The sequence below is a fragment of the Dipodomys merriami genome, unplaced genomic scaffold (assembly GCF_024711535.1).
Source record: "Dipodomys merriami isolate MVZ:Mamm:240054 unplaced genomic scaffold, mDipMer1.0.p SCAF_346, whole genome shotgun sequence".
Taxonomy (NCBI): Eukaryota; Metazoa; Chordata; class Mammalia; order Rodentia; family Heteromyidae; genus Dipodomys; species Dipodomys merriami.
In genome coordinates, this window is record NW_027205004.1 from 623684 (window position 1) to 644785 (window position 21102).

Consider the following 21102-nt stretch of genomic DNA (forward strand, 5'->3'; position numbering starts at 1 on the left):
GGATCTCATATGACAGTCAAAAGTAGTCATCAATATCAACACAGTTTTGATAACATGGTTAAACTACTTAAGGTAATATGTATAACTCTATTCCTGCTTCTCGGTTATCAAAGTTTTCTAGAACTGGAACACAGTTACCAACTTGGACAGCACACGTGCTTCATGGTGTCACACTTGTACTTTGTTGTGTTACCTATGACACCACCCACAAAGAAACTTGGGTGTGAAAGCAATCTTATTTTAGGGGTTAAGTTTTCATCTGCATGATTTCACCACCTCGTAAGTGGTAACAACTGGCTTCCTCTAAGGCACCCACTGTTGCGCTGTACTGGGAGGGCCAGCTCAGCCTTGTGCCTCCTTTGATCTTTCAGAGAATCCTTGGGCACATCATGTGGCTTAAGGTTAATCACAAACAAAGATAACTTACCTGAATCAGATGATAAATCATGAAAGTTGCAATCCCTGCTCTTCTCCATTCAGGATGGACCAACAGAAATGAAATGTAAGCTTCATTATATTTCACATCAGGAACCATGAAGCCAAAGGCAATGATGACTTTTTTATAAAGGACAACAACACTAAAATCTGGATACTGCAAGCACTCAGACAGGTCAATGCCTAAAGAAAAGAAACAACCAGACACTTAAGAACTATGTGCCTTTCAGAATTAATAAACGCCAAGCTGTTTAGTCTGTACTTATACCTACACCTGCATGCTAAAAAAAAAAAAAAAAAAATCCAAAATTGAAGGCAAAGATATTACCATAGATACCACACATTCAGATCATAAAAATAAATTTTTGAAAATATCAGAATTAACATAGTCTTTTCTAAGTACATATGCTAAAAGAGTAGAAGCAAGACAGGTGGAGTACTAGAGTGTTCAGGTTCAAAACTGGACACATATGGCTTTGACTCAGCCTCCTCTACCACCTGTGTGACTGGCAAATGTCAAAATGTCTCAATGTCTTGGTTCCTATAATGTGTGAGAAGAGGCACACACACAAAGACTGACAGAGCTAGGTAGAGATACCCTGAAAGCATCCACACCATATTCTTTATCCCATCCATATTATGACTGTTAAGCTCTCATGAAATTTTTTCATAATAAAAAAGTAAAATAAAAATGAATTCTGTGCATAATTTATATGGACGGTAAGGGCAGAAACAGGTGTTCCTAGAATGGTACCTGTGGCCAATACCACTCCCAAAAGATTGAGTACAACTCTGCCATCCATGAACTAGTACATGATTATAAGACAATAATGGTGACAAGCTTTAATCTGGATGCAATCTTCTCTGACATCTGGAAGACATGTACTAGTTCCTTTAGTTTTCAAAGCAGAGCAACAGAGAACACATTCATATTTAGCAATTAAAATATGTCCCTCAAACTGATGACATTCATCTCTGGAGACTATTTTGTTAAGGTTGACAAAAATGAAAAACCATCCTGGGTTTACTTTTATTTCCAAAGTCTATGATTGGCGCATTAGGCTTAAAAAAATATATATATCTATATCTCTTGGCTATACTAGTTAGTACTCTCTAAGAAACAGCTAAACAATGTATAAAGAATGATTATTAAGCCAAAAACAAGTGTCCAAACATGCCCAAGCTACCAGACTGTGTATCTTTGATAGACATTACCTGGTATCTAAACATAGGTAGAAGCAAAACAGGATGGATCTTTTATTCTGGAAGCAGAGACAAACAGGGAAGAAAAACAAACAAAAATACTGTTTATTATTTTAATTGCTGGCTGCTTCTTGATCTTAGGAAAGTAAGAGATGTTTTGTATTTTATTTATCTGTTAGTAGATACAAACTAAATGAAATCATATGAGTAAAGAGCTTAGGGTCATATAACATATACTAATTTAAAAAATTACTAGGGTGGCCTGAAATTGATGGCTCACACCTGTAATCCTAGCCACTCAGGAGACTGAGATCTAAGGATCATGGTTCAAAGCCAGCCTGGGCAGAGAAGTCTTTGAGGCTCTATTCTCCAATTAACCAGCAAAAAGCCTTGGGAGAAAACCAAGCAAACAAACAAACAAACAAACTTGAGGCCTTGAGTTCAAGCTCTAGTACTAGAACCAAAAATAAAATAAAAATTACTAGGGTGAAATACACAGAAAATTGATCTGCCTTATTTTGGAAGGGGAACATACCCGGCCAGAAAAACTCCTGACACATGGAGTTGATTGTTGGGATGTGATTTGGTCGGACATAGCAGTAGTCGAGAGGTGCTTCGGGCTCAGGTGTCCAATGAGGGTCACTCTTGTGCAAGTGAGAACGAATCTGTGACAGGAGCTGTAGTTTGGGTGGCTTTGTCTCATAATCACGCCTCCAGTACCACAGAAAATAAATAAATCCAAATCAAGAGAAACACTCCATATTATTTCTAGCTATCTGACTCAGACACACACACACACACACACACACACACACACACACACACACACACACACACACACACACACACACACACACACACACACACACACACACACACACACACACACACACACACACACACACACACACACACACACACACACACACACACACACACACACACACACACACACACACACACCCTTCTGATTTGCCTGAAATATAAAACTAAGTTGCAATGCTTTATATATTTGTTTATAGATGTTATAACTTTCTAGTATGATTTAAAATTCACATTTATTAGGATAGACTTCTCTGCATCCAACAGGGATTGAACTAGGAACTGATACAGAGAGTAATAGGGAAAACAGTGCTGAAATAGAACCAGCATGAAGATTCACCCCAGAAATCTGTGGGCTGACACAGGGATGCATTTCCAGCATGGCTGAAGACCAGAGAAGGGACTACACGGGCTCCAAAGTGCCTCTCCACATGTTTGCCCAGGAACCTAATGCTGGGCAAAGAGGGTGAGGGCAATGACAGAGCTGCAGATGAAGTGTGGCACAGCCAAAGACACTGTGCTCTTAGTCAGATATCTCTAGAAAACTCAGCCTGGACAAGTTTCATTACAAACTGTCCCAATATCCAATTCAGACACTGTCTCAAAACTGAGATATCTTACCACTTTTTCCCTTCACACACTATTAAATATACACAACTTTAATGTTTAAGATCATGATTATTATAATCACCAAGAAACATGAAAACTAGTAACTTATCCTTGCTGTTTATATTACAAAAAGGCTAACAGTGGATGTGGAACAACTGTCCTCGCTAACACCGCTCACAGTATTAGGTCTTTGGTCAGTCAACAGAACAGGGTGCAGAAACCACAAACATCACCTCACAACATACTTGACATCACAACTCTTCTGTTTATACCTGATATAAGGCTTCAAGATCCGAGAAGTATAAGGGCTGACAATACTTTGGTCCAAAGCCATATCTTCTGATCCCACCAAACGATATAAAAATTTGGTTGTCTGGTGCCGAACTCCTTTCCTAGATGGTAAGGCAGTCTATGGAAAAGGAACAATGGTTACATAAAAACAAAATTATTCATTTCCATATATTATGGTCCAGACTCTCACTAGATAGTCAGGACTGGCCTTAAATTTAAAACCCTCCTGCCTTAGCACCCTCTCTCCACAGTGCTGCAATAGGGTGCTCCACCATGCCTAGCTCTGGAGTGAACCCAGTGCCTAGGGCATGCTAGGTGCCATTACTATTTGGTACTTTCTTTTGGTACTCAAGCTTGGTATTTGATGCTTATCACTCACTGGCAGGTGTTCTACCAGCTGGGCCACACCTCCCATCCTATATTACTTATTTGGAAAGCTCAAGTTTTAACATATACTTTGCAGGTATTTTTGCCTAAAATTAGCATATGAAGTTTGTACAGTCCATAACCTTTATAGACCACAACAATGACAATGCGCCTTGAGAAGGTTAAAGTGTGTTTGGATTTTTAACTAAAGTATCACTATCCCACATTACTGTGAAATTTGTAAAATTTATGTAATCATTTAATCTCAACAAAAAATTAAAAAAAAAAAATAACATCAAGCCCAGCGGCTCACACCCATAATCCTAGCTACTCAGGAGGCTGGGATCTGGGGATTGTGGTTCAAAGCCAGCCCAGCTGGAAAGTCCATGAGACTCTTATCACCAATTAACCACTAGAAAACCAGAGTGGCACTGTGGCTCAAGTGGTAGAGAGCTAGCTTTGAGCTGAAGAGCTCAGGGACAGCACACAGGCCCAGAGTTCAAGCCCCACAACCGACAAAAAAATAAAGAAAAAAGAAAAAACACCAGTTCAAAGTCATCCATTAGTCAAAACTAACCCCAGTTTCAAATTTTAAAAAAATCTTCATTTGCAGGGCGCTGGTGGCTCTCGCCTGTAATCCTAGCTACTCAGGAGGCTGATATGAGGATCGTGGTTCAAAGCCAGCCCGGGCAGGAGAGACCGTGAGACTCCTATCTCCAATAAACCACCAGAAAACCGGAAGTGGCGCTGTAGCTCAAGTAGTAGAGCGCTCGCCTTGAGCTGAAGAGCTGAGGGACAGTGCCCAGGCCCAGAGTTCAAGTCCCACGACCGACAAAAAAAAAAAAATCTTCATTTAAGTGAGTGAAATTCAGGAATGAACACACTTTTCAGCGTCTCTAGGTTTTGTTCTATGTTATGCTTTCCTCTTACATATTAACCACCATTAATATCTAGTAGGTAACATACATATAGGTCACAGGAACTAAGTGTTGTTGTTCTTGTGTATGGACTTTCTAAAATATGTCTCTTTTTCAATTATTAAATATGGCAATAATGGGAGTGATGTGGACTACCATCCCTAAAGCATATCTCAACAGGGAGGTCCTACCAGGGATGTGGGAGTGGGGGCAGCAAGGCAAATCTGGCCCTTCCTCAAAAGGATTTCCTGGAAGAGCTAGTGGACTCCATGTGTTTCTTTTGGAACCTTGACAGTAAAGCTGAGCTCAACCTAACTACGGGGGTTGAGTTCTGAGGATTGCAGTTTGAATCCAGCCTGGGCAGAGAGTCTGTGAGACTCTAACAAAAAAGCCGAAAGTGGAGCTGTTGCTCAGGTGGTAGAACATTAGCCTTGAGCAAAAAAAGCTCAGTGAGCGGGGCGCTGGTGGCTCACGCCTGTAATCTTAGCTACTCAGGAGGCTGAGATCTGAGGATCGCGGTTCAAAGCCAGCCCGGGCAAGAAAGACCATGAGACTCCTATCTTCAATAAACCACCAGAAAATCGGAAGTGGCGCTGTAGCTCAAGTGGTAGAGCGCTCGCCTTGAGCTGAAGAGCTGAGGGACAACGCCCAGGCCCAGAGTTCAAGCCCCACGACCGACAAAAAAAAAAAAAAAAGCTCAGTGATAGTACCCAAGGCCTCAGTTCAAGTGTCAGGACAGACAATCAACCAATCAATCAATCAATAAATCCCTGGCAGCTGCAATGAAGGGTGCTGTTCTTCAGTGAGAGCTGCTCCAGGGCCCTCAGTCATGTACTAACAGAATACGTGCAATTAGAGTTTTACAGCGAAGAGCTCAGGTGGAAGATTAAAAGGCACATTTATAAGGTGGTGTGCCAACGGCTGGCTGAAGTTTAGAAGCCTGAGTTGTTTTTGTACAATCAGTTTGCTCATAGCCTAGAAAATAACTTTGCTGAAAGAAGAGCAAGATTTCTTCCTCTGTAATTGGCTTTCATACTTTCTCAACCTGGACACCAAAATTTTCAAAGGCCAACTCTGAAATTCTTCCAAGACTGAAAGTAAGTTTCAAAATAATATTCAAAGCTGGGGAGTTTTTAAAAATGGTCACTAACAATTCCTCCATTCCTGTAGGTATAAATGGCTCTTCCTAATGAGAGACAGCCTATGCTACCCATGTCTTGTAAATGGCTTTGACCTATCAGAAAGTGGCAGAGGTAATACTATGGGGCTTTCAATCTTCAGATAACTGGCAGCTTTCCCTTTCTCCCTTTTGGAAGTCTGCCATTATATTACTTCATCTAAACTAGTGAATAACTACAGGCCTCATGCACACAAGCTCTGTGAGAAGACAAGTATGCTGGCCATTCTAGTTCCAATCCAGCTCCCTCGTGAATGCAGCCACAGAAGTGACCTCAGCCTCAGAACCACTAACCTATTGAGCCAGTCAGTCAACAAAAATCATGCAAAACATTAAGTCGTTATTATGCATTAGGTATGGTAGCTCAATGCCTGTAATCCCAGTTACTCAGGAAGCAGAAAGCAGGAAGATCTCAGTTTGAGTCTAGTCAGGGCAAAAATTTGAGAGAATCCACATCCATCAGTAAGCTAGGGATGATATATGCTACAGGGGAGGCATCTAGAGTTTTCCCAGGCAAAAGCATGGGAACCTACCTGACAAATAACTAAAACAAATAAGAGCTGTTTGCATAGTTCAAGTGTTACTAAGGCCCTGAGTTGAATTCCTAGTACTATCAAAAATAAAAATAGTAGCCAGGAGCTGGTGGCTCACACCTGTAAATCCTAGCTATTCAGGAGGTTGAGATCTGAGGATCACAGTTCAAAGCTAGCCCAGGCAGGAAAGACTGTGAGACACCTATCTCCAATAAACCACTAGAAAACCAGAAGCGGGGGCTGGGAAGGTGGCTCAGTGGTAGAGTGCTTGCCTTGCATGCATGAGGCCCTGGGTTTGATTCCTCAGCACCACATAAGCAAAAAGAAAAGAGCCGGAAGTGGCACTGTGGCTCAAGTGGTAGAGCACTAGCCTTGAGCTGAAGAGCTGAGGGACAGTGCCCAGGCCCAGAGTTCAGGCCCCACAATTGGACCCCCTCACAAAAAAGAAAAAGAAAAGAAAACCAGAAGTGGTGCTGTAGCTCAAGTGGTAGAGCGCTAGCCTTGAGCTGAAGAGCTGAGGGACAGCATCCAGGCCCAGAGTTCAAGCCCCAGGACCAAGCAAAAAATAAAAATAAATGAATAAATAAAAATAAAAAGTATGACAAATCGCTTATATTTTGGGGTGGCTTAAAGTGCAGAATCATTGTTTTTTTTTTGTTTTGTTTTGTTTTTTGTCGGTTGTGGGGCTTGAACTCTGGGCCTGGGCACTGTCCCTCAGCTCTTCAGCTCAAGGCGAGCACTCTACCACTTGAGCTACAGCGCCACTTCCAGAGTGCAGAATCATAACTGAAACACCAGCTAATGACCCAGTAGCTTGTCTCCTATTCGGTTAGTCTCAAGGAGAGTCCTCCTTGAATCCTCATGGATGTTATAGAGTTCCCTGGCTTCTTTCTACCCACCTTGCTTTCACTTTATACCCCCTTTCACTCTGCTTAGACCACTCCCATGAGTTCCTATTGGTATTTCTGCTGCCACTCTACTTCATCCGCATCATCTATTCCCTACGAGAAGCACGTCTTTTTTTAAAAACATAAATTCATTTCCTCTATGTGGCTTCCCACTGTTTTTTCAGAATATAATTCATGTTCCTCTTCTGTGACTTTCAAAATCCTGCAGAATCTGACTCCATTACTCCTATACACTCATCTTGCACTAATCTGTTCCTTTACCATCATAACATTTCAGTCACAGCCACCAGGCTGGTCTTGGCCCTTCCATCCTGAGCCTTGCCTTTTGGAGTTCTTGTCAATCAGAACCCAAGAAGGGATGGGTTAGGAGAGATGGGTGACAATGTTGTCAGACACTTTGTACTCATATACTGTCTTGTAGAATGGAACTTCTTTGTACAACTACTTACAGATAATAACATTTTAAATTCTAGCACACTCGTCATGTAGTTAATGTGGAGAAGCTCTCAGACAGTCCCAAGTTATTATCAGTTGTGTTTAGTTTAAATAATTGAGAGGATCTACTGGGTATTTCCTTCCCCTTAATGTGAAAATCTGCCTCCCAAAGATGCCATGCTTTTTGTGAGACTTTTTGTCCTTATCAGGGTCATCATCATAATCACTTGTACTAGGGAAAGCTACACTGTTGTCCAAGCTATCACCTGAAAACATACTGAATCAAGTTTAACTGATCTAGACATGCTTTATTCAAATAGAATGTCTTTGGATGTAAACAAAAGCAAAAGAACAACTTTTTAAAAAAAGTGCCTCAGGGCTGGGAAGGTGACTCTGTGGTACAGAGCTTGCCTTGCATGCATGAGGCCCTGGGTTCAATTCCTCAGCACCACATAAACAGAAAAAGCTGGAAGTGACACTGTAGCTCAAGTGGTAGAGCGCTAGCCTTGAGCTGAAGGACAGCGCCCAGGCCCAGAGTTCAGGCCCCACGACTGGACTCCCTCCCCTCCCCCCAAAAAACTAAAAAATAAAACCAGCATAAGGACTGTTTTCTCCTTTAAAAAAAAAAGTGCCTCCCAAAAAGTAAATGGTGCCCAAAAAGCAAGGTAAAAAGTGAGTAAGTGAGCTGGGCGCTGGTGGCTCACGCCTGTAATCCTAGCTACTCAGGAGGCTGAGATCTGAGGATCGTGGTTCAAAGCCAGCCCGGGCAGGAGAGACCGTGAGACTCCTATCTCCAATAAACCACCAGAAAACCGGAAGTGGCGCTGTAGCTCAAGTGGTAGAGTGCTCGCCTTGAGCTGAAGAGCTGAGGGACAGCGCCCAGGCCCAGAGTTCAAGCCCCATGACCGACAAAAAAAAAAAAAAAAAAAAAAAAAAAAAAAAGTGAGTAAGTGATGAAGTAAAAGCAGTATGTATTTAATGGAAGTTAGATGCCTTTATGAGAAAAATAATCAAACATCCATAGTACAGCACTGGACTTTATACATCCTGAGCGTGCTTGGATTTTCCTCAGTAGTGGGGTCTTTTTGAAACAATAGGTACCAAGGGTCTATTATAGCTGTGAAGCATCTCTTATTCAGTACTAGATATTAAAGACATGACCACTGAATTAAAGTACTTAGTGAATATTAGAAAAGTTCAAGAATTTTATCAGAAAGCCAAAGAAAAATGTAAGTAAAAAAAATGTAATGAGAGAGTGAACAAATGATACTCACTAGACACTATATTGAAACAACTTGTAGGTGGGAGGGAAAAATTGGGAGAGAGCAAGGGAAGGAGTGACATTATCCAAAAAGAATTATATTCTTGCTGGGAAGGTGGCTCAGTGGTAAGAGTGCCTGCCTTGCATGCCTGAGGCCCTGGGTTCGATTCCTCAGCACCACATAAGCAGAAAAAGCTGGAAGTGGCACTGCAGTTCAAGTGGTAGAGCACTAGCCTTGAGCTGAAGGGCTGAAAGACAGCGTTCAGGCCCCATGACCGAAAGAACTGTACTCTTTACCTGACTAATGTAACAATAACCCCTCTGTTTATCACCTTTATAATAATTTTTAAAAAAGAATTTAGACAACAACAACAACAAAAATAGAGGCTGGGGTGGGGTGACTCAAGTGGGAGAGGGCCTGCCTAGAAAGTGTGAAAACCTAAATTCAAATCCTAGGACTGGGGAGAAAAAAAAGAAAAAAGAATGAATAATCATATTAAAAGTTTGAAAGAAGTGAAAAGACAGTAAAGAAATATATTGAAATAAACACTGAGGAATTTCCCTGAGTAAAAGAAGCACATAGAAGAATTTCCAGGGGGGGGCCAGTGGTTCATACCTGCAATCCTACCTACTCAAGAGGCTGAGATCTAAGGATCACAGTTCAAAGCCAGCCCCAAAAGGAAAGTCCATGAGACTCTTATCTCCAATAAACCACCAGAAAACCCGAAGTGGCGCTGTGGCTCAAGTGCTAGAACCCTGAGCTAAAGAGCTGAAGGACAGCACCCAGGCCCAGAGTTCAAGCCCCATGACCAACAAAAAAAAGTTTCCAGGTTGCAGTGTAGCATCTAAGAAGTCACTACAGGGGCTGGGAAGGTGGCTCAGTGGTAGAGCGCTTGCCTTGCATGTATGAGGCCCTGGGTTCAATTCTTCAGCACCACATAAGCAAAAAGAAAAAAGCCGGAAGTGGCGCTGTGGCTCAAGTGGTAGAGCGCTAGCATTGAGCTGAGAAGCTGAGGGACAGCGCCCAGGCCCAGAGTTCAGGCCCCACGACAGGACCCAAAAAAAAAAAAAGAAAAAAGAAGTCACTACATCCTAAATAAGAGGTAAACAAACTGCCGAAAAACCAACTGATGTTCCCTAACTTCACAGATGCAAGACCTCAGCAAACCTGTCAATCAAAACCATGATATGAACTACCTTGAGACACAGAGACAGAAGGAAAATTTCTTGGTTGTCTTGAATATTCAAGGTAAAAGAAAACAGGTATATTAAGGGTGGTTATATTAAACAATTTTGGAATTTTTGCCCTTTCCTCCTAGAGCTTTTCTCCTCAAATTAATCATGATTATGAATGTCAAAGCATTATGTGTCCACTGCCTGCCCCCATCCCACTCCTGTCCCCAGTGGTTAGGCAGCACACACTTGCACCACCTGGTAGCTCACATCACCTGGTATCGGTCCAGGATCCTGAAGTCCTGACAGGTAGTCCTGTAAGTGGCTTGTCCAGATGGAAGCCTGGAAACTCCTCCTTCTCGGGTTCCATAAATCCCATCAACTAACAAAAGGGCAGCATTCACAACTTCATCCAAGTCAAAAAGTGGTAATCCCCTATCTCTTTTCGCTTGCCTGACAATCAGCTTCCGCTTCAGTCTCCGAGCTTCCGGTGTCATGGCCACTGCACTGGAACAAGCTTCCAGCCTCTTGAGAAGCAGTTTTTCCTCATAGATGCTCACAGGAGTATACTTGGGCCCTTTAGGCTTCATGTCCTTCTCCAGGGGAGGTTTTCTCTTCTCTCGAGCCCTTGTGTGCATAGAGGTGTTTGAATCTGTGTCTTCGCTGTCTGCATCCATCCTGTCTGGCTTTTCCTCCTCGCTTTCTACCTCCTGCTTTATCTGTTCAGGGGCTCTGACCTTCTTTCTGCCTCCTGCTGGTCCAGAAGCTGCGGATCCAGCTGGGGGTGGAACATACTCCATCCCTGGGTCTATAACGCCATCACCTTCAATTTCATCATCATCTGTGCGGATTGCAAAACACTGTTGTCAAGACACAGAAAAAGAAACATGCCAGAAAAGCCGGGCGCCAATGGCTCACGCCTGTAATCCTAGCTACTCAGGAGGCTGAGATCCGAGGATCGCAGTTCAAAGCCAGCCCAGGCAGGAAAGTCTGTGAAACTCTTGTCTCCAATAAACCACCAGAAAACCGGAAGTGGCGCTGTAGCTCAAGTGGTAGAGCTGAGAGACAGCACTCAGGCCCAGAGTTCAAGCCCCACAACTGACAAAAAGAAAAAAAAAAAAAAAAAAAAAGAAAAAGAAACATGCTGGGAGCCAGTGGCTCACACCTATAATCCTGGCTACTCAGGAGGCTGATATCTGAGGATCACCATTCAAAGCCAACCAGGCAGGAAAAGCAATGAAACTCATATCTCCAATAAACCACCAGAAAACCGGAAGTGAGCTGTGGCTCAAGTGGTAGAGCGCTAGCTTTAAGCTGAAGAGCTGAGGGACAGTGCTCAGGCCCAGAGTTCAAGCCCCATGACTGACAAAAACAAGAAAAAAAAGAAAAAAAAAGATAAACGAAGAGCCAGGCACCGGCAGTTTACAACTGTAATCTTAGCAACTCAAAAGACTAAGATCTGAGGATCAGGGTTCGAAGCCAGCCCAGGCAGAAAAATCCCTATAAGACACCTATCTCCAATAAACCACTCAAAAATTGGAAATGGTGTTGTGGCTCAAGTGGTAAAGCACTAGCCTTGAGCACAAAGAGGCTCAGGAACAGCACCCAGGCCTAGAGTTCAAGCCCCCCCAACCAATAAGAAAGGAAGAAAGGAAGAAAGGAAGGAAGGGAAGAAGGAAAGGAAGGGAAGGAAGAAAGGAAGGAAAAGAAACGTAGAACATGCAGCCGCAGAGTGAAAACACATTTATATAGCACCCTTACACAAAAACAAAAGGTTCCGATATTTTAAGTCTTACCATGAAACAAGGCTTGAGGTGGCATTACATCTGGAATCAGATCTGCTTCTGAAAGCAAACTAGGTGTAGCAGAATGAGAGGCTGGTGTCCCAGGGGCAGAGAAATCCAGTGAGGGAGAAGGAGAAGGGCTAGTCAGCGGGGTTCGGTCAGAAGAGCTCAAGGATGAAAAGTCAATCACTTCTCCTTTCTCAAGAATCACATCTGGTCTACGACCTCGGCTTATGAACTTCACGGGGGTGGAAGATGTGCTTCTATCAAGAAAGCCTGCTGCTTCCTTTTGGGCTCTTCTAATGTCTTTTGCTTCCTGTGTTCGAGATCTTTTCTCTTTTAATTCCATGGCAGATTCCACAGGATTTCGACCTGCCCGTTTTCTGAGTCCCTCAACAGTAATGATGGGATCCAACATTGGTTTTGAAGCTGCCAATAAAGGATAAACATCAAACTTTTAAGGTCACTATCCTGCTTCATTTCTTTCATAATTTATTACTGTGAACCTAGTGCTATGCTTATTATAGATAAATGGCCTATGGATACCCTAAACCAACAAACTTAAATATCTCTTAAGAAAAAAGTTTTAAACCAAGCCTGGTGACTTGTAATCCCAGCTGCTAAAGCAGAAGGATTGTTTGGATTTAGGAATTCCAGACCAGCCTAGACAACATAGCAAGAATCTTAATGGGAGTCTTGCCAATAATAACAAAAAATCTGTGATATAGACTGAAACAAGTAACTACTTCCACATAAGAACTGGAGAACAGGGGCTGGGAAGGTGGCTCAGTGGTAGAGTGTTTGCCTTGCATGCCTGAGGCCCTGGGCTCGATTCCTCAGCACCACATAAGCAAAAAGAAAAAAGCCGGAAGTGGCACTGTGGCTCAAGTAGTAGAGCGCTAGCCTTGAGCTGAAGAGCTGAGGGACAGTGCCCAGGCCCAGAGTTCAGGCCCATGAACTGACCAAAAATAAATAAATAAATAAATAAATAAATGGGGACTAGGAAGGTGGCTCAGTGGTAGAGCGCTTGCCTTGCATGCCTGAGGCCCTGGATTCGATTCCTCAGCACCACATAAGCAAAAAGAAAAAAGCCGGAAGTGGTGTTGTGGCTCAAGTAGTAGAGCGCTAGCCTTGAGCTGAAGAGCTGAGGGACAGCGCCCAGGCCCCACGACCAGACCCCCCCCCCAAAAAAAGAAAGAATTGGAGAACATTAACTTTTCATAATGCTCAGAAGAGAATGAGGAAATGGATGTCTTCATGACTTTTTTGATAAGATATAAACTTTATCACAATTTTGAGGGTAATTTGACCATGAATACTAGTGGAGTGACAATGAATAATTGTCAGAATATACTTTTTAATATATCCTATTATCCAGAAACACTATTTCCAGAAATTTATCACAATTTGTACACATATTCAAATTTGAAAAACTGTAGCATTATTTTTTTTAATGATTTAAAAAAGGGGGAAGGGACCAGCTGGGCACCAGTAGCTCATACTTACAATCCTAGAGAAGGCCAAGGTCTGAGGATCACAGTTTGAAGCCAGCCTCAAAGGAAAAATCTGTGACACTCTTTATCTCCAATTAACTACTAAAATGCTGGAAGCAGAGCTGTATCTCAAGTGATAAGAGCACTAGCCTTGAGGAAAAAGCTCAAGGGAAAGTACCCAAGCTCTGAATTCAGGTACCAGGACCAGCAAAAACAAAAAAAAGTGGGGAGTGGGTAGGGAACAGAAACAACAAAATGTCCAATAGAGAAATGTTTTACTAGACTATCATATGATAGAATCAATTAAATAAAATAGAGCATATCTATATGCACTACAATTGAAAATTGTACAAGGCATACTGGAATAAAATGAAGAATAAATATACTTAGGCTCTTTTTTAACCTAATAAAGTATCCAATAAATTTGAGGCCCTAAGTTCAAACCCCAATATTGCAGAGGGGAGGAAAAAGGAAACACTAAACCGTTAGAATAAAAAGCACTAAGATGTTTTTACATAATATTTATAGCATACAAAAAGTGTCACCATAAAATTTTCAAGTGGAACAACTCTAGAGACAAATGGCCTAAGCCTCATAAAAGCAGCCTGTTCCCTGCTCATGCTTGCCTGGCCCTGGTCTGACTAGCTCCTTTTGTGCTCTTCTCACAACAGTACCTTTTACTTTCAAAGTGGAGGCAGACAACTTCTCTCCTTCAGGTTTCATTGTTGGGGGCTTGTTATGAACAAGTTTCCACCATCCGGGTTCTCCAAATTCCTGAGCACCAGAACGGAAATACATAGGGCTTCCCACACTAAGGCAGCCTGCTACTGTGCTCCACCATGTCGAAGTCTTTTTCCTGAAGAGCCCAAGAATTTAAAAACCATTGGTACCTCAATTTCACCAGTATATCAAAAATATATTCCATGCAGGCTCTGACTCCTATCCATAAGCTTCAAAAGAGAGGTTCTGGAGTCGGCCTGGTTTCAAATCCTGGCTCTACAACCTTTTATCTACCTTCATCTGTAAAATCAAAATAATAGAACTATCTCACAAGGTTGCTAGGAGAACTGAATGAAATAAAACATTTCTTACAAGCCATGCACTGGTGGCTCACACATGTAATCCTGGCTACTAAGAAGGATGAGATCTGAGGATCATGGTTTGAAGCCAGCTCAGGCAGGAAAGTCCATGGGACTCTTATCTCCAATTAACCACCAAAAGTCAAAAGTGGAGGTATGGCTCAAGTGGGAGAATGCTAGTCTTGAGCAAAAAAAAAAAAAAAAAAAGCTCCAACAGCACCGCAGACTGGCACAATTAAAAAAACAAAAACAAAAAAATTTCCTGTAACAGTCATCATAATTCTATAGTCCTACAAGATAGCTTTAATTAAGCTACTTTTTTTAACATAAATTAAGCAGTGTTAAGATTAGACATTTGGTGACCCAAGTTAATCTAAGTCCCAGTAAGTAATTTCTCAGACTATTACAGTTTTCCTGGATGCATTGTTGTGGTAATAAGATTACATGCCAGGGGCTGGGAAGGTGGCTCAGTGGTTAGAGAGCTTGCCTTGCATGCCTGAGGCCCTGGGTTCGATTCCTCAGCACCACATAAGCAAAAAGAAAAAAGCTGGAAGTGGCGTTGTGGCTCAACTGGTAGAGCGATAGCATTGAGCTGAGAAGCTGAGGGACAGTGCCCAGGCCCACCGGACCCAAAAAAAAAAAAAAGAAAGATTATATGCCAGTCCAACACCAGTGGGTCACGCCTATAATCCTATTTACTAAGAAGCTGAGATCTGAGGATTCCAGTTCAAAATACAAGTATCTCTTTCAGCTCTTGCCTAAAATTCTCTTGAGTAATACCCAAATGTATAATTACCCAATGATTTGAGAATTCTATATTGAATTTGAGGAACTATTAGTTTTCCAAAGTGATTGTGTGACTTTACATTCCCTTCAATGGTATACAAGGATTCTCCTTTTTCCATATTCCCACTATGGTTATTATTATTTTTTTGGTTGGTCGTGGGTCTTGAACTCTGGGCCTGGGACCTCTCCCTCAGTTCTTCAGCTCAAGGCTAGCACTCTACCACATGAGCCACAGCACTACTTCCGGTTTTCTGGTGGTTTATTGGAGATAAGAGTCTCACAGACAGACTTTCCTGCCTAGGCTGGCTTTGAACCGTGATCTTCAGATCTCAGCCTTCTGAGTAGCTAGGATTACAGGCGTGAGCCAAGGGCACCTGGCTAATTTCCTTCCCCACGCCCACCCCCCAACTTAATTTGGGTCTGGCTACATAGCCTAAGCTGGCCTCCAACTCATAATCCTTCTGTCTCAGCTTCCTAAGTACTGGAACTACAGGTTTGGGCCACAATATCTATATGTTTTCATATCTGCTATCTCATTAGATTTGAGGTGGTATCTCACTGCAATTATGATTTGCATTTTCCTAATGATCAGTGATTTTGAGGGTTTATTTTTGTTGTTGTTGTGAGGCTTGAACTCAGAGTCTGGGTGCTGTCCCTTAGCTTTGTACTCAAGGATAGTGCTCTATCACTGAAGGTACAGCTCTACTTCCAGTTTTCTGGTGCTTAATTGGACTTTAGAGTCTCATGGACTTTCCTGCCCAGCTGGCTTCCTATTATGATCCTCAAATCTCAGCCTCATGAGTAGTGCAGACATGAGCCTCCAATGCCTGTTCTTGGGCAATTTTTTCTTGTGCTTGTTGGCTCCCCCCCCCACTTTTGTATCTTCTTTGGATAAATGATTATTCAAGCCTTTACTTTTTTTAGTTTTTTGGGTTTTTTTTTTTTTTTTTTGGATTGGTCGTGGGGCTTGAACTCTGGGCTTGGGTGCTGTCTCTCAGCTCTTCAGCTCAAGGTGAGTACTCTACCACTTAAGTGACAGTGCCACTTCCAGTTTTCTGGTGGTTAATTGGAGATAAGAGGCTCATGGAGGCTAGGAATGTGGCTTAGTGGTAGAATGCTTGCCTTGCATACATGAAGCCCTGGATTCGATTCCTCAGTACCACATACACAGAAAAAGCCAAAAGTGGTGCTCTGGCTCAAATGTTAGAGTGCTAGCTTTGAGCAAAAGAAGCTCAGGGACAGTGTCCAGGCCTTGAGTTCAAGCCCCAAAACTGGCCAAAAAAAATAAAGTCTCATGGACTTTCCAGCCTGGACTGGCTTGGAACCGCGATCCTCAGATCTCAGCCTCCTGAGTAGTTAGGATTATAGACATGGGTCACCAGTACCCAGCCTTTTACTTGTTTTTGCAATACTGAGAAAGAGTGCGATGCTGCGTCTTTGTCCACCTCTTATCAGAAGCAGCAGTGATCATAGCACAAATTCCCAACATCTAGAAGGGAGAGTTCTTTTTGGCTATCCTGGATCCTATAAGACAGGCACACAGAGCTTCCTGCTTCAGAGCTGGAAGTGGGGAATGAGCTGGTGCAACTGTGCTAAGAGTTGAGAATGACCAAAATTAACCACAATTTACTCAAGCCTTCCCCCTAGAAATTGCAAGCTTTTATTAGACTCTCAAGTTCCAAAATAATTACCTTAAACAGATTCTATCAGTGCAATTATGGTCTAGGTAAGGAGACAGATTTCTGGTGCTTCCTATTCCACTAACATCTTCCCAGGATCCTCCTTTTTGAAGTGTAATTACTATGAATGTGTTCTATCATATTCATCAAGTCTAACTTCTACTGATTTTAAGATATATCGCTCATGTACAAATAAGAGAGCTGACTAACACTTATAAGATGTATCAAGCTGTCAAAAATGTTAAAATGTATATAATTAAATGTGCTTCTTAAAAATCACAGAAATCTATTAATAAAAGCATTCACTTTTTCTAGAAATTCGAGGCCAAGATTGTAAAAGCAGATTAAATGAGCATATATACAATTACAATTAATCCATAGTAATTAAACTCCTGCATATTTTAACTTGTTTCTTTAATGGTATAAAATTATACTCCTAGGAAGGGTAGAACACTAGCCTTGAGCTGAAGAGCTGAGGAGCAGCGCCCAGACTGAGTTCAAGACCCACAACCAACAAAAAACAAAAACAAGGGGCTGGGAAGTTGGCTCAGTGGTAAAGCGCTTGCCTTGCATGCCTGAGTCCCTGGGTTCGATTCCTCAGCACCACATAAACAGAAAAAGCCCAGGCAGGAAAGTCCGTGAGACTCTTATCTCCAATAAACCACTAGAAAACCAGAAGTGGAACTCTGGCTCAAGTGGTAGAGCATTTGCCTTGAGCTGAAGAGTGCAGGGACAGTGTTCAGGCCCAGAGTTCAAGCCCTACAACCGACAAAAAAAAAAAAAAAGAAAGAAAGAAAGAAAGAAAGAAAGAAAAAGCAAACAAAAAAAAAAACACCTGAGGTCTAAAATTATACTCCTAAATGAACCTTTATATATTTAAACTGTTAGGGCTGGGAAGGTGGCTCAGTGGTAGAGTGCTTGCCTTGCATGTATGAGGCCCTGGGTTCGATTCCTCAGCACCACATAAGCAGAAAAAAAAGCCGGAAGTGGCGCTGTGGCTCAAGTGCTGAGGGACAGTGCCCAGGCCCAGAGTTCAGGCCCCACGACCGGACCCAAAAAAAAAAAAAAACTTTTTGAAGTATGCCCTCTGGCTAAAAGAATTAAAGTCTTTAGTGCCTTTAAGAAAGTTAAAAAAAATTCATTTTTTTTCTGGGGCTAGGAAGGTGGCTTAGTGTTAGAGTGCTTGTCTAACAAGCATGAAACCCTGGGTTCGATTTCTCAGTATCACATTTTTTGCCTTGAGCAAAAAGGAGCTCAGGGACAGTGCCCGGGCCCTGAGTTCAAGCCCCAGGATTGGCAAATACAAAAAGCAAAAATAAAAAAACTAAAGAACTAAAATAGCTCCTTGTAAAATGTGCTGAGTTTATTCTATTCATTCTCACAGTGAGTCCTTGGAGGGTCCCCTTTATTCTCTGTCATCTCAGTAACATGAGCAAAGATAATGTCATCACTGAGGAAAGAATCTTTATCATGTCTATTCAAACCTAATTAGGCAGGATTCCTGAATCTCACATAAGATACCAGCAACAATCAGAATCTCAAACAAAATTCACCAATATTGTACAAACTCACTAGACCCTAGCATGGACTTTAACATGTCTCAATGTTAGTGCATTCCTAAGTCTAGTGGTTCATCTAAGTCCAGTGAACCAAACCACCACCAATGGAGAGGGAGGGTGGAACAGCAAAACTCAAAGCATAATTAGGAAAAGAATAATCAATGAAAAAAAAATGCATGTTAGTCTGAAGAGACTTTGCTAAGCACCGTGAATACCAAAATTATCTACTTTCCAGGTAGTAATAAAACAAGACATTATTAAAAACAATGTAAATAGATACAGTCAATACCTGCCTTTCCTTTTTCTCTTCTGACCTGAACAAACCACTGATTTTTAAATAAACATAACTCTATTTCCTCAAATTAAATACTCATCCAACCCTTTATTTTTGTTTTGTGCTAGTCCTGGGGCTTGAACTCAGTAAAAACAATCAACTTTCTTCTTATGAGAGAACTACAAAAATCCACAAATTTTACAGTATACACTTCTACTCCAAGTGTTCATAACCAAGCTTTAACTTTAAAAAAAAGTTTCTGGAATTAAAAAGTCTTGTACTTGCCATAAATAAATACTCTAACAAAATGAATACCAGGAAGCTGGAACATGTGTTGGAGGTTGTTGTCAAGGGGAAGGGGAACATAGGAAGAGAGGAAGATGGGCAAAAACAGTCAAAACATTCAATGTACATATGTGAAAATAGAACCAGACAACTTGAAGGGATGGGGAAGATTGGGAGATATAGATATAGGGGAGGACAAGGGATGATATTGATTAATTGTACTCATACACTGATATGCTGAATTGAAACCCCTTTGGTACACCTATTTAAAGATAATAAAACAAGGTTGGGATGTAGCTCAGTGGCAAAGCACTTGCCTAACAAGTACAACATTCTGAGTTTGATCCCCAGTACTGAAAAGACAAAAAAAAATACAGTTAAAAAAAAAAAAAAAAGAGCCGGGCGCTGGTGGCTCACGCCTGTAATCCTAGCTACTCAGGAGGCTGAGATCTGAGGATCACGGTTCAAAGCCAGCCCAGGCAGGAGAGACCCTGAGACTCCTATCTCCAATAAACCACCAGAAAACCGGAAGTGGCGCTGTAGCTCAAGTGGTAGAGTGCTCGCCTTGAGCTGAAGAGCTGAGGGACAGCGCCCAGGCCCAGAGTTTAAGCACCCATGACCGACCAAAAAAAAAAAAAAAAAGATAACCTAGCATGCATGAAGCCCTAGATTCCATTCCTCAGTACCACATAAACAGAAAAAGCCAGAAGTGGTGCTGTGGCTCAAGTGGTAGAGTGTTAGCCTTGAGCAAAAAAGAAGCTCAGGGATAGCGCCCAGGCCCTGAGTTAAAGCCCCAAGACTGGCAAAACAAAACAAAACAAAAAAACTCTTAGTGAGACAAAGGGTAAACATATGCAGGAATAGTATTCATTAGATACTATGTGTAAAATGAACTATATAACTTGTGGGTGGGGACAGAATGGAAAAACTGTTGAGTGAGGGAAGGAGTGACATTGTCCAAAAGGAAATGTACTTGTTACTTGAGTTATGTAACTGTAACTGTTCTGTATATCACCTTTATAATAATAAAAATTTTTTTACTCAAGAGGCTGAGATCTGATGCTCATGGTTCAAAGTCAGCTGGGGCAGCAAAGTTCGTGAACTCTTATCTCCAATTAATCACCAGAAAACCGAAAATGACACTGCAGCTCAAGTCGTGGAGCACTCACCTTGAGCTGAAGAATTGAGGGATAGCACCCAGGCCTAGAGTTCAAGCCCCATGACTGATTTAAAAAAAAAAAAAATTAAAGAAAACTCAAACTGCCAAGCTTGGTGCCTCACACCTGTAATCCTAGCTACTCAGGAGGCTGAGAGCTGAGGATTGCAGTTCAAAGCCAGACAGGGCAAAAATGTCCATGAGATTCTTATCTCCAATAAACCACTAGAAAACTGGGAGTGGCGCTGTGGCTCAAGTGGTAGAGCGCTTGCCTTGAGCTGAAGAGCTGAAGGACAGTGCCTAGGCCCAGAGTTCAAGCCCCACAACCGACAAAAAAAAGAAAAGAAAACTCAAACAAATAAATAAATAAATACAATAAATCTCTAATAGGGCTACATGAGGCAGTCTCAAATAATTCAAATAATGTATATTTTATACTTTACAAGTATAAGATTCTTAAATATCATATTACCTATTTCCCAGTAAAAAATTCCAATGTTTCTCAATAAAAGCACAGATATCCTCTTTCCACCTGAAATAACCTTGACGTCCACTTCCTTCCAGAGACAAGTTGTACATTGCCAACATGACAACCTGAAACACAAATGAAATGGACCAAGAGATCAGTGTGATCAGCAATGTTAATCTTTTTTTTTGAGGGGTAGGGGAGGGGCAGGAAGATGGCAATCCTAAATCCTGAGTAGGAATGATGGGAGTGAAGGAGACAGTGAAGGATGATAGGTTGGAATATTCTGGGTACAGATATTAATGCCCTTTTAAAAAATATTATGAGGCATCACTAATCCATAGTTATGTGTAGTTGTTCTTGGTGTGTTAAATATGTAGGGCTGATAGGTGGCAGACTGATGCCTACACA

At 41.8% G+C, this 21102-nt stretch overlaps 1 protein-coding gene across 2 annotated transcripts in view; it reads right to left on the reverse strand.

Moving 5' to 3' along the window:
• Positions 1-21102, reverse strand: part of LOC138803703 (cysteine-rich protein 2-binding protein) — a 39952-nt gene that overhangs the window by 10555 nt on the left and 8295 nt on the right. The window contains exons 3-10 of one of the 2 annotated variants that reach the window (XM_069987767.1): positions 20698-20819; positions 14082-14263; positions 11927-12343; positions 10406-10971; positions 3342-3478; positions 2174-2349; positions 1651-1697; positions 533-618 (exon numbers count right to left, since the gene is read on the reverse strand). In XM_069987767.1, coding sequence (XP_069843868.1) covers positions 1693-1697; positions 2174-2349; positions 3342-3478; positions 10406-10971; positions 11927-12343; positions 14082-14263; positions 20698-20819 — 1605 coding nt within the window. In that variant the 3' untranslated portion in view covers positions 533-618; positions 1651-1692. Of the gene's footprint in view, positions 1-427; positions 619-1650; positions 1698-2173; positions 2350-3341; positions 3479-10405; positions 10972-11926; positions 12344-14081; positions 14264-20697; positions 20820-21102 lie in introns of those variants that run through there. The other variant, XM_069987766.1, reaches the window with a different exon arrangement.